At 43.1% G+C, this 14147-nt stretch overlaps 1 protein-coding gene across 5 annotated transcripts in view; it reads left to right on the top strand.

Annotated features, from left to right (window-relative positions):
* Window positions 1–3086: 3086 nt before the first annotated feature.
* The window catches only part of TSPAN12 (tetraspanin 12), a 45625-nt gene continuing 34564 nt past the window's right edge, over window positions 3087–14147 (top strand). The window contains exons 1-2 of one of the 5 annotated variants that reach the window (XM_042792938.1): window positions 3087–3245; window positions 3675–3811. In XM_042792938.1, the coding sequence (XP_042648872.1) occupies window positions 3746–3811 (66 nt within the window). In that variant the 5' untranslated portion in view covers window positions 3087–3245; window positions 3675–3745. Of the gene's footprint in view, window positions 3270–3674; window positions 3812–14147 lie in introns of those variants that run through there. The other 4 variants (XM_042792939.1, XM_033011467.2, XM_033011469.2 and 1 more) reach the window with 4 other exon arrangements.

Raw genomic sequence — 14147 nt, 5'->3', positions numbered from 1 at the left:
CTCCTCATGTAGTTTAAATTAAAGACACTTGCAGCTATGTGCTGGATGGGTGTCTTTAATATCCACTCTTTTAGTCAGGTTTCCTGATGAAGAAGGACTTACGAGATCATACTGTAGTATTCATGCAGACATATGTCTGTCAATCCACACTCTTCTAATAGCTTTTGAACTTGTTGGCCAATTTCAAGCACATCTAACAACGAGGAGCTAGCTTACAGATATTAAGTTTCCATACATCAAATTAAAATAAGCAGTTAAGCAAGGAAAAAGGGATTATTGGAGTTATTGGTATTTCTATCCCCCTCTTCTGCCACTGGTGGAACAGCTGTATCATGAACACTTCATTTAAGTCTACGGAACTCATATGAGAAAGCTATTGTGGATGCTGTCACAAAAAAAAAGCTTCATAATTTGTAGTTTATTAGACATCAGAGAATCCAAGCACACACTATCAATCCATAAGGCCTCAGTAGTTTCTATGCTCATAAGTCTGTGCTGCACATTAAAGCATCACTTGCTAACAGCAAACTTTTCTTTCAAAAAATTACAAATACGAAGAACTTCACCATTGGACTTCAGTTTGTGAAAAATAGTCTCGTCTTGCCCTAAATAAAATCAGAAGTATTTGGTTTAAAGGAAGACAAAAAAGCATGTACTGAAGGAGTGTACTAGCTTCCCCGATTTTTTTGGATGATCAGCTAATACTTCCAGTTTACTTACTGTTTTGAATGCATGGGAACTTTCTGTGTATTTCTTTCCCAGTGTTGACATCATGGAAATTTCACAAAGTTTGACAGCCTGTTAGAAAGCAGTATTCCAAAGGGACCTTCCTCTGGGCCTTTTAGCGTATGGCAGACATTCATAAATAGGACCTGTTTTCTTTGGGTTTTGAGCAAAATCTCTTCTGGACAAATAACGATTTAGCTAACAGCAAAATGACAGAGAAATTCTTTAACCAACTAGGGGATCCTCTTTAGGTCTGTGATGATGCTACTGTAACAGAATTTTAAAAAATTAGTCTGAGGCCATCTTACGATCAAAGACCTCAAAGAACGGAAACTCAGAGACATAAAATCTTTAAGTCTGTAATAGAATTTTTAACAAGAGGTTTAAGAGACTGGTTTGCTTTTCCCTCTCCTCAGATTCCTTATGCACTAGGAATAGTTGAGTTCTGAGCCAAAAAATATCTGAAACAAGTAAGGGAACTTCTCATTTGCTATTTTAGGCATGCTTAAAGAAAAATCACTAGGTATAAGATAATTTATTATTTTTGTAGGGCATTTTTTATAAAAAATGCTCAGGTAATTTGCTCTCTCCCAAGGAACAATCAAGACGACAAACACAACCTCAATTATTTTTAATTTGGTTTACAACTGACTGTATTGTCCTTATCCAAGGCTGGAGCTCAGTTGTAAACTGACACTATTTTTGTAAACTGACATGGGTTCACTAAAAATACTGTACCTGTTCAAGATCTGTCTCACTGACTGTGTTCATGTGAAGTCTTCAGTAATAAGAGGAATGAATGGTATGTAAACAGCACAGTGAATGTACAATGTCACCTTTTAACAGTATCTGTCTTAGCTCAGTTTGCCTTATTTAGGTATGGAATTAGCAATATTCACTGAAGATTGGAAATGTGGCATCCTACACTTCCTGGAGGGGCTCTTGATTTCAGAAAAGAAGATCAAAATAGGAGTTAAAGCTTAGAAAATTTCAAGGAAGAGAAATCTTGACATACCCCATTTCTGCAATTCTTGAGCACTTTCAACTTTACTACCATTTTCACTTCTATAAATTTGGCATAAAATCCCTGTTGCATGATTTTATGTCCATCCATGTCCATTTTACTTTCTTTTTAAGGAGGGAGAAATACACCTGAAGAATCTGCCTGCCCCAATTCATTACTAGTGGCATGAAATTGTGGAAATTAAAGCTGAAGTGAGATTCCACCAGCAGCCTCAGTGATAAGCATTTGAGTATCTGGCGTTTGTGTGGTTTTTTTCAAGCCATTGTTTCTAGTGCTTCAAGAAATAGATTTTTCTTTGGCCTCACAAGACCTAGATTTCATCCATTACATCCTTCTTCTCTTTCTCAGCTTTCTCTAGCAGTTGTTTAAACAGTCTTTGTGTAACATGTACGGAAGTTCATTTTCCTCTTCTAGTTAATAAACATTTTTCAGTGTATTTTCTTCTAGCTTTTGTGATGGTGGCACTACAACACTTTTGTATACATTAATTGAAAATTCTTTGTTAATCTGCATAGAAGTCTGTGTTTTAAACTACAATTCTTCCTTTTGAAATATGGAGAGATATATATATATTGAAACAAAAGAGACATCAGTAGGCAACAGCCATCCTAATCACCAGATGCACATGCACTTAAACAGATTTCAGAGACAGGGTGACTTTTTCAGCTTAGTTGTGGCATCTCAAACTACCGTGCAGAGTATGGGGCAAACCAGTAGCCGTTTTGCCTAGACTGCAAATTTTGCCCATTTCTGGAATAATTTATCTCCCATGTGGTTGCACTTCTGAATTTGCTGCATAGCACTGGGGAGGGGGTGCAGACGGTTCAGGTCCAGATTTCGATTCAGTGTCAGCAGAGCTCAATTTCCAACGCGACGGCACCCAAACCGCGCGGAAGGCCTGTGAAATCTTGCGAACGGCCCCCATGTTTTGTGAGGTACTCGCCACTCTGGGCCAGCGTGCCACAAGAGGCGAGTTTCGTGTACTTCGGGTCCTCCGAGCCCACCGCTTAACGCCTCCCCCGAAGGAAAAAAAAAGGCAAAGCAGCCCCGCAGCCCCGCCGTCACCGGGGAACGCGTTTCTGGGGTTGCCCCCTGAGCCAGGCGGGCGCAGCTCCCCTGGAGGAAACCCGCGGTCTCTTCCCGCGAAACTCGCACACGCCCCGAGCTGCCGTTTCCCGACTCAGCCCCTCAGGTACTTTTCCACCGCCGGGAAGCGCTCGAAGGAACGCCGCGCCCGGGCTGCCGTCCCGCAGCGCCCTGAGGGGGCGGGAAGCGCGGCCGCGGCTGCGGCGCTAGGACCCGGCGGGCGGCGGGCGCGGGCGGCGGCGCATGCGCGGCGGTGTGGCTGCAGCTGGCAGCCGCCGGGCTCGGCGGAGCGCTGCGGCCGGGGGCGGCCGCCGGGACCTTCCCCTCAGCGCTCGCACCGCCGGGCATGGGCGCCGCGGCTTCGCGCCGCGCTGCCTCGCCCCGTCCCCATGAGTCCTAGCCGGAGCAAGTGAGTGAGGGGGGCTCCCGGGCGGTAAGTGGCCGCTGTCCCCCGGCCGCCCTCCCCGGGGCAGCGCGTCCCTCCCGGGCGGGGAGGGTGCCGGCGCCCCTGCTGCCCTGAGCCCCGCTCTGCTCCTGGGGCAGCCGGCGGCTTCTCCCCTTTCCACGGTTTTACTATTTTTGTTAAAAAAAAAAAAAAAAAAACAACAACCCAAAACCCCAAAAAACCGCGCCCATCAGTAGCTGCGGGAGTGGCGGGCGGGACGGGAGGAGAAGGGAGGCTGTCGTGGGGCGGGCGGCCGGTGGGCGCTGCGGGGGGTTCACCTCCCCGCCTTGCTCGGCCGCTCCCGCCCGGGCTCGGCTCCGCCGCCTCCACCTGCGCGCTGGTTCCTCGGCAAGGGGGGACTCGCCCGGCCCCTCTCCGCCTCTTCCCCTGCAGGGCGCTGGCGGCCCGGCCTCGGGAGGGAGGATGTGGTGAGAGGATGGGGCTGTCTCCCGCGGGGGCTCGCCATGGCCAGGGAGGACTCGGTGAAGTGCCTGCGCTGCCTGCTCTACGCCCTCAACCTCCTCTTCTGGGTGAGTGGGGCGACGCGGAGCGGGCCGGGCCGGGCCGGGCCGGGCTCCTGCCGCTGCCCGAGCAGGTGGCGGGCCGGGTAGCGAGGAGTGCGGCGGGCACGGCCGCCTCCGACCGCGGGGCTCCCCGCGCTTGGCGGGGGGCGAGCAGTTGCCCGCCTCGCTGCCCGTGGCGTTCGGCCCGTGCCAGGCGGGTCCTATAAGGGAATACTGATCACTGGGGAGAAAGAAAAAAAAAAAAACAAAAACAAAACCAAAACAACCCTGTGGAAACGAGTTGGAAGTAAAATTAGATTTGGTATTCACCTAGTGTTATAAATACATGTGTGAATTTGTGCACCTATATCGTGTAGAGAGGGAAATACTCACCGGTCCTGACTGCATGATTTTCAGAGCATCCTGTGACCCGAGCTGAACTCCAAGCTCTGGCAGGTATCGCAGCAGTCAGCTGCTCTGTGAAGGCCTTGAGCAGGGTCTTTTTTGTGCTTTCAGTGGCCGCATCCTAACGGACAGGCAAGGTCTGAAGGGATTTCTTTATTTTGTTTTCAGCATTTTAGTCAAAACTGTATTTATAGCCGCAGGGTTTCTTGCTCTCCAGTGTAAGTAGGTGTGATCAGCACTTGCTCCTAAACTTTCATAGCTCTGGACAAACAGCGTGATGGAGATTGCTCAGAGTCCTCACTCACTTACACCAAATGAAATCAGTTTCACCTGAATCGTTAAGATTTATGCTGGATAACTGTAAGAGAATGTAAGGGCAAAAGGTGTGACATCTCACAGTTCTTTGCAATGGCTGAGTCCTGAGGTGCTGTAGACTTGAATGCTGCAGGGGTAATATGTGGGCTGGGACAAAGCTTAGTTTATGATGAAATTGAGATAAAGTCCCATGATTACTAAAAATTAAGTGGAGATCATAATATGAATGAGAGGGAAACTTGTTGAACAGCATTTGGTACAGAATAGTACTTCTTATATAGTGCAAATAATCTGAAAACCTGTTGACAGTATGTAGCTTCGTATATTATGTTTAATAGGGGTGAAAAATAAGTTATTTGTGCAGTCTATGTAAGAATAAAGCTCTTTAATAGGAAATGAGGAAATCTTTTTTTTTTTCTTTTTTTAATAAGATGTGTAATTGTTTGTCACATCATGTATGGTTTTCATTCGATACTGTATAAAACCTAAAAAGCTATATTTTCTTTTAAGATTAAAGTTGCCTGGGTTCAGCTGACCTGAGTTCAACTTTGGATTTTCACACATGTGCTGTTAGAGTTGAGTGAACAGACATCCACATGGTTGAAAATGTCCTGTCCTGGTGTTCACCTGTTTGCTGCTTGCCTCTGGTTTCCATGATTCCTGCCTTGACCTGTCCTCATCAGTTGCCATTCACACCTTAACTCGCCGCTGTCTTTGTCTCCTTAAACTTATTCGGCTCTTTTCCCTTTCCCTCCGTGCTTGTTGCCTGCTGTGTCCCAACAGATTTGTTATTCAGCGACAGCTTTTTAGAGTTGAAGTAGCTGTTTAGGTGGTACCCAGGTTACAGATGAGGTTATACCCTCATACTGTGCCAGTTGATCTATTGTGTGGTGATGGGGGACTTGATGCTGGAGCCAAGTGCTTCTTTTACCAGTCTTGAGATGCCTTCTTTGTGTAGGAAAGCCTGCCCTTATTTTTGGAGGGAGCTAGTGCCTGCCTTGTGTTGCAGTTCCTCTCTAGGGAGATCAAGGTCTCACCTGGGAGATTTAAATGTGTCTGCCCTCTTTGCTCAAATTTTAAGTTAATTTCCATGTCAGATCGCTCTTTCCTACTTTTCATTGTTTCGTTCATGTGTTTTTCTGGTGTGGAGCTACACAGTACCTTAGAGCTTAGCAGTAGAATAGCACTAACTACATCTATAATGCGGCGCTGCTGTTAACTTTGCCTATTCTTAATTCATGTCTGGATTTAGATTAAAGAATTCATGGCTAGAAATAATTTCTGATTCTTTAGGTTTTGTTGCCCTTTAAATAACGATGTCTCTGATCACCCTCAATGAGAAAATGTGAGGGGTTTTTTATATATATATATATTTTCCCCCCTAGTCATACAGGAAAAAGGTTCTTTTGAGTCTGGTATGGTATGACAAATCACAAATCCTAGGGAAGAAAATGGTAACTTCTCATGCTTGTCTCCAAAATATAAAAAATGTCTGTAATTAACCTTCCTAGCTGAGGCCAGTACATTGGAAATTACACCCAAGCAACTAAGGGAAATCTATACAGTACTGAAGCACATGAATATGTAATTAAATAATAAATGCCAGTATAGCAGATGACTTGCACCACAGATGTTGCAAAGAATTAAATCTGTCTTCCATAATGTATATAAAATTAAATGTGTTAGAACTTCAAATGGACTGACCAATTTTTTGTTTAAGTTCTCTGCATTTTACAAAGCAGACAAATGCAACAGTTTAGTTGAAAACAAATAAATAAGCAAAAAAAGCTCGAGTCTGCCAGAACTGTGTGGTAAGAAGTAGGATACGTGGTGGGTGGGTAGTTAAATGTATTGCAGTTACATCAGACTTCTTTGGAGGAATCTGTGTATAAAAAAAAACCAAACCAAAAAACCTCTCTTGTCTAGTTCCTATCTGGTCCTGTTCAGATGTGTATTTAACAGCTAAATACAAATCTGCTACTAGCTACTTGGTATAGTAAAATCTGCCATATCTCCTCTGTCAGAGCTTGAATTTTCTGCTGTTGGGCTCATTTTGAGTTTTGCTGCTGCCTTTTCTGAGTGTGAGAGCATGACCCTTGGGACAGAGTTGTCTTGTACAAAGTTCCCCTGGCAGTAGGTACTTACCCACTGGAGCGGGCATGGGGGCTGTGATTTCCCCTTGCCGCCACTCTTCCTTCCGTTTGGAAAGCTTTAGCTTGCCTGTTGCTTATGTTAGTGCTTTCTTGGATAAATACCAACTCAGGTTATGGGCTGGATGTCAGGAAGTTTAGATTAGATCAGCCCCTTGAAAATGTGCAGTCGTGTTTCTCCTGAGCACAGTGGGTTCTGTCCCAGTGGGTAAAGGGAAGAGCGATGCCATGATTCCAGGGTCTGTACAGACCTCCTAGTTTGGGATGTGTATGTGTGGTTCTCTTTGAGCCCGATCCTGGAGGGTTTTACCTATTCTCTTGTTTTCTTTCCATCCCAAGGGTCATTGCCTTCAGGTGACTTCAAGCCTGTTGATAATGTGCCCAGTGGCTGTGTTGGTTATCAGGGTTTGGCTGAAAACAGTGACAATGTGCAAACAGCATGTGTTGACTATTTAAAGTCATGGTTTGATTGAGGGTCCTGGCTGGAATAAGGTGACATTCTTTCCTTGTTTCACTGTAGTGGTGTCCAGAAGAAGGTCTAACCACACATTGTGCAAAAATGATTGCTTTCTCCAAGCTGGGGGCTTGAAGCTTTTCAAGGCCTGCAAGAGCCAGTAGTCACTGACTGTAACAGTCTGATTGTCAGCCTCGTAGAAGGGAACATCTAAAGCATGCTTCAAGCATGTCCTGTGTGCAACTGTCCCAGTGTGTGTATGATGAGACTCCAGCATTTGTCATTGCCAGCCTGGTGAGGTCAGACTAGTGCATGTGAAGCTCCTCAAGATGGTGTTACGCATAACAGAACTTGTTAATCAGACCATCAGTGTTGCTGAAAAACTTAAGATGCAGATGATTGCTGCAACACACCAGTGTCTTCATAATTTGGTTGCTATCAAAGACTACAGAATCAGAGAAGTGAGAGTGCCTTATCAGTCACTTTGCTGCCATACGTGTAGCTTCTCCAGAGCATTGCTTATAAGTGTACAGCTGCGTGCTGTCTATTTGTAAAGAAACCTCTTTTACTGGGCTCAGCTGATGAGCTGTGATGTGGAACGGTAGACTGTGATATACCTGTATGCTCATGAGAGAGGCAGGCCATGTTGTTTGTTATGCTTTTTGTCATTTTTGGCCTGAAGGCTACTTAGCTGTAAATAATTAATAAGCAATCAGCTGGAAGCCCAAGGCTCTGTGTAAGTGGTTCATCCTGTTTTGATAATGGACCAGTAAATGCACTGCATTTAGTGCTCCGGAAAAACACTGGTTTGTGGATGTGAATGGATTGATACTTCTGGAGCTGCAACTTGCAGCAGATCTTGAAAGGTGTTTTCTTCTGAGGTGGGAATAAATCTGTTGTCACTGCTCTAATTGTTGTTAAGTGACTGGCTGTGGTAATAGACCTGATGATACTCTCCTGGAAGCTGTTTCCAAGGTCAGTTGAATCATAAATGTGACTGTAAGACGTCTCTTTCAGAGCAATGGGAGTTGCAGTTTCAGGACCTCCTTGGTCTTCTAATTTCATAAGGGTTTTTATGACAGTGCCCTGGACAAGGAATGTTCTTCAGACTAAACCCTGCAGCTAACATTTGCTTTCTTTCTTCTGCCATCCTCATGTATAAATGAGCATCTCTTCTTAAAGGAATTTATGAGACTGAGACCCAACTTGATTTCTGCAGGTTTCTCATCTTACACTCTGTAACACTGTTACTTGCAGCATATTGTGTTCTGGACAGCCAAATAAAAAGAGAAGACCTCCAGAAATGCACAATTTGGTGTTTTGTAGTCAAGATTTAGTGTTTAACTAAGCAGATTATTGTAGTGGTGCTTGAGAGAAGACATGCTCTTATCGCTTCCTATTTTTCTGTTCTTAGTGGCAATACCGTTCTTTATTATTTCTAGATAGCATGTGTTAGGACTTGGAGAAATTTAGTTCTGATAGTTCTATAAACATATTTTATGTAGTTTATGAGACTACAGGGTCTGCTCGTCTGGTGGGGCTTTTCTGTATCTGCCAAGCTCCTGACACTGTTCCAGCTCAGTAGTGGTCATAGATGTAACATGAGCATCTTCATTCATTTTGAGCACTGTATAACTTGTCCTCGCAGAAATCCTTCTCATCACATTTTGCAATGTTGCCATTGTTCTTCTGTACTTTGCTTCAGTCTCTCTCCCAGTTAAACCACCTTTGCAAGTGTTTAAGCTAGAGAGACCTTCAGCTGCAGAACATGGCTAGGCTGGAATGATGGCACAGGCATAACAAGGGGCCCCTAGGAGTTGGGATAGTGGATGCAAGTAAAAGCAGCACAATTTTTTTGCTATTTTTTTTTGCTAATTTTCTCAGTTAAAAAAAAAAAAAAAAAAAAAAGAGCAAAATATACCTAACATGGAGGAAAAAGTGTGTATAAACTTTCTGTCTTGAGAAAACTGCCAGACTTTTTTTTTTTTTTTTTTTTTTTCCCCTCTGGTGAGGTGGAAGGGAGGAGCAGCTGCTGTTGTGTTGCCTGTAATTGAGGATGACTGTACTATAGTGGCTTGGGTAAATCAGGGTTGTACGTTGCAGATGACTCTGTCATAGGTGGTAAGCATCTCTTAACCGATGATTAATAGTGTCAGTGGATGTTTGAGCCAAGCCAGTGATGTTGCCACATCCTTCACCTTGTGAGTTTTTTCTGCCTGGGGTTATGTTGTTTCTGTTGAGCAGCTCCTAAGGTTTCCTTCACATATGTAGCAGTACTGTCTAATTTCAACTGTGTGGTTGCAGCTGATAAAATCTCCTGGCAGGCAATGGAAATTGTTTTGCATCTATCTTGAATTTGTGCTTGTGAACAAAAAAATCACATAAAATAAGAGGAGCAAGCTTCCAGTTAGTTTTCCTTCTGCTTTGAATACTTGGCATGCTTAAATCTTCTAGTTTTGGCTATGTGAATCACCTGAGAGCTTAGAGCAAGGGAGTATTAGTGTTGTGCAAGGAAGCACTAAGGGTGGTTGGAAGCACTGGTATTGTGTTTCCTTCTTTTTTCAACCCCAAATATATGTGCTGAATCTTGTAATTTTTTTTGCTTCATTTTTCAAATCTACTGTGACGTGAGAAAGAAATCAGTCTGTTCTCGCTTCCCTGGAACAAAATTCTGCATAGAGGTTGTGTTTCTGCTGTTTTCCAACTTCCACTCACATCAGTGGGATTTGTTGATGCTTGGAATGAGTAGAGTTAGGGTCAAATTTTTAAGAAATTTAAGTTACTAATAATATCCGTTGAAATTAATGCTGCCTGCCTGGGTACCTATAGCAGTGTAAACAGGAGGTTCATTCTAGGCTAATATACTCTGATTTTAGAGACTGCATTGTAGATATGCATAACTGAAACCTGATTTTTTTAGCATTCTTCTATAAAGAAAATACCTAAAAGCTGTGCAAGAATAACTTTAGCTTCTTTGAGAATACTGTGTCTTTTAAAGGAATGCATTCAGCAGAGGAAGCTATAGGAGGAGTTTTAAAGGACCAGAAATAATTTTAATTCTGGCCTTTGAGAAGTCTTTCACTTTTTGGTGTCTTTAGGCTGCATTATTTAATGAACGTTATTACATTGCGAGACCACGTACTAACAAAGTAGAGTTCAGCCGTAAGTCAACTTTGTATCTACTTCAGTATAAGCCTTTATCCCATGTATATCTTCCTGGGTGACATGGCTCACTTCGCATGGCATGTCAACAGTGAATTGGTAGACAAGTGCCTGCAAAACAGACCTGAAAAACAGTGCAGCTTGATGTGATGATAGAAAGGAAAAAATAAACCCCATCCTAATGTTAGAAATAACATTAATATGCTTCTTAATGGTCATTCAGAAGTCGGTGAGACCACAGACATTTTTGGGTAATCCTCATGATTAACTGTGTGGAGCTCACTGCATCTACCTTGAGGATGAAAGCACAAACCCGTGCTGACTGGATTTGAACCAATAGCTCAAGGGGAACTCCTCATACCAGTAAGCCATGATCTCTAGCAGAACTGGGAAGGCCAAGCTGGCCTGTAGGTACTTATATTTTTTTTTTCCTTGAAATTCACATCTCTTTCTGTAGAAGATAGGTACCCAGTTATTTATGAATCCTCAAGCACTACTTATGTACCTTAGAAGATTTTAGATTTTCCATCATCTTGAGAGTCTGTGGTAGATACTAGGTAAGGGTTATAGGAATAATACCAATTTTTTAGTCTCTGGCTGTTTCCCAAGGTATAGGGGACAGTTTAATTTTGTGCAATTTTATGGGAATGTGTGATTTAATTAGAAATGCAGGTTTATTTCGGTAATCTTCATGTGCTCATGGGTGATCACATGTAAAACAGGAAGGTTAAGTGGTGTACCCACAACGAGCTGATATGTAGGTCCTGTGAACCGTAGGAAATACATACCCTTTTCTCATATCAGTCTCCAGTTATATGCCCTGGGTTTAAAAATAATTTGCCTGCCATCTGTGAGGTTGACTGCTGTGCATGAACAAAACCAAGCTTTTACAGACACAAAATTAAAAGTATATGGTGTATATGTGAAGGCATATTGTATGGACAGTGGTGTGTGTCTTGTGATATGGATCTGGACACTTGGACTCTGAACATGGCTGCGAATTACCGACGATCGGCAGCACATACCTCTGCCTCCCCAAAGACTAAAGGTCTCTTGACAGCGAGATGCTTACTTTTGAGGGAAGAGTGGCACAAATCATGTCCTAACAAGAAGTGCGTTGCCTAGGTAGTCACAGAGAGGATGGCTGCAGAAATACATCCACTTTATTATTCCTCTTTGCTTCTAATGTACCCTTGTGCAACACAGCCCAGGAGTTGATATGTGGGTCTGACACTCCCTGGAACCCGCTGATAGCTGAACTGCCTCAACCTGTCTGCATGTTCGGGCTCTTGTTTTTTACGCTGTGCTGCTGTAGGAGCCTTGCACAGCCAACTGCTGGAAAACTTGCCTGCAGCCCACGGGAGGGTAACCCGTTAGCAGACTATCAGTGCTGGGCTGGTTGCCTCATCGCAAAGCGTGCAAGTTCCAGCCCTGGCCAAACGCGGGGCAGGTTGTTAACTCACTGCTGCAGCTGTGCAAGCAAACCCAGATTCAAAGTGCAAGTAAGTACGTGCTTCAGCTGTTTGTGAGTGGGAGGGGACCAAGGCATAACCTTGTGTAGGAAGCTTAGCTAAAAATAAATGTTGTCTGTAGAATAGAAGGGGCATTAATGGGGGATAGGGGAATTTCCTTTTTTATAGGCCACCCTTCTTTCTCTAAACATTTCAGTGGTTTTACTGGGTAATACAGAAAAACAAAACCACTTGTCCTGCTCTCCCCTGCCCTTATGCCCCTCCCTCCCAAAAAAATGTAGTCGTGTGTTTATCCAGGGATCTGAGTCATCTGTGTTTGTTCAATGATCTGAATATTGAACCTAATAGTGAAAATCCCGTGAAAGCACTGCAACACGCTCTGTTCATGACCTTGTAATGATTTATCCTCCCGTGCCTTTGGTAAGTCACAGCTCAGGTTACTCAAATCAATTTTTACTGGAAAATTTTCTCAAGATTTATTTCTTTACTAAAATTAAAGGATATATTCTGATGAATGTTGTCATATCTTGAAAGTAATTTCCTTGGAGCTGGAAACCTTTTTCTGCAAAGCAAGTTGCTCTATAGTGCTGCTAGTCAGCATTCTGTACGGATACCAGAGCATGGCCTGAAGCTGTTTACCCCATCTCTTAGAATAAAAAGAATGGTGTGTGATTCTTAATATGGAAGATACTATTAATCTTTTCTCTTATTTAATAATGAAAGAAACCCCTTCTCTCAAATTTGAGCACAGCACTTTTCATTGTCAAAAATTAAGGTGTAAAAATGTCTGAATGAAAAAAAGAAAAGTTATGATGAAAGAATGAAACCAGGTGTGCAAATAACAAGAGCGACTGGTCTTGCTCCCTCAAAGACAGAAATCCATGTTCATTCATTAATTGAAAATGCAGATTTGTTTTCCATTTAGGTATGTCCTCAAAGGCATTGTGAGTAGGACTGTCACAATAAGGGCTTAAAATATATATTTAATGAATAAAAGATGATTTGATGTTTTCATTTGGATGCATAATTTATGTAAAAGAGTTCTAAATACAATTTAAACTATGCTTGGAAATGACCACTGCTAATAGTTTGAGTCCATTGTTGGAAATTGTAGTTCAGTTGTCTGAGAAAGCTCTAGTAGCTTTAAGAACTTTATGTTATAAATTAGTTTGGAAATTTACTGTATTATTGTGTGATCTGCATGTTGCTCATATATAAAAATATAATTTATTACCTTTGTTTAATTAGTTTGAAAATATATTTAAAATGCAGTATGACAGCAGGCAGTTTTGTAAACTCTTCAGTGTCCTGTTGATGGCTATATAACATACTGAGACAGTTCAGAATGAAACCCACTGTGACTTGTGCAACCAGCTGCAACAAATAAACATCTTTTACTGCCTACTGTCATATTATGTTTACAGCACAGCAGACTGGCTGTCATCAGGGAAGCTTGGATGAAAACTTTTTGATGAAATGATGTAACTGCTATTGTGGTAGTTTTATTTCTCATAAACTTGTGTCCTTTCATCTGATTGCTTGATAGATTTCTAACTGCATTTTACGTCTGAAGTAGGGGCTGCCAGTTATTTAAGGCTGCCTTTTTTCCATCCTCCAAATGTACCAACAGAAACTGTAATCAGGACCTTGCCCCTGCCCATGACTCCTTGAAAGTCACGTGGCAGTGAACTGCAGCAATGTGACTGCTGTTCTTTGCTGCCGGGTTTGGATGCATACCAAGGTTTTGGGGAAGGTTGTTACTACTGTTCTTGCCTCCCGAGTGCATGGGCTGAGTTGTACTGTCGGTGTTAGTGTAATTCCTGTGCAGCTGGCTGAAGATCTGCCTCTGCTGTAGGTGGTGTGAAGTGGTGGGTGCCTGGAGCCTCCTTGATGGCAGCTGGCACTTGAGGATGCTTAGCGCTTTTACAGGGCAGCACAGACATATGTTGAGTCATAAGCAGAAGGCTGTGGAAGTCAGGCGGGTGCGTTGTGTTGTTCTTGTGATTCCCTTGTGGCTGTGGAGCAGGTGAGCAGGTCGGCTGATGGGTGCGCATTAGTGCTTGATAGTCTTTTGTTACTGAACTAAACATTAGTCATTATTACACAGAGCAGTCTGGTGTTGCAAACGCAACTTTCATCTTGAAGGCTCTTTCTGTCAAGAGGCTCACTTCTGCTGATCAGAAAGGATACAACTTTTTTTCCCATCACTTCCCTTTGCTAGAAAAGAGTTGCCAAGCATTTGCTGGGTTACGTGCCGTAAAATACACCTTTTGTAATCAACCTGTTGAATTGCTTTTATGAGTTATCACGGTTTGCTCTTGCATGGGCCTCTCTGTTCAAGAGGAATTTCTCGAGTATTTACCTATTTTCTTTCAGAGCCATGTCTTTATGCTGCCCCAGTTTGA

This window comes from Tyto alba, unplaced genomic scaffold (genome assembly GCF_018691265.1).
Source record: "Tyto alba isolate M040663 unplaced genomic scaffold, T.alba_DEE_v4.0 Super-Scaffold_2, whole genome shotgun sequence".
Taxonomy (NCBI): domain Eukaryota; kingdom Metazoa; phylum Chordata; class Aves; order Strigiformes; family Tytonidae; genus Tyto; species Tyto alba.
This window is presented reverse-complemented; position numbering and strand designations above follow the sequence as displayed.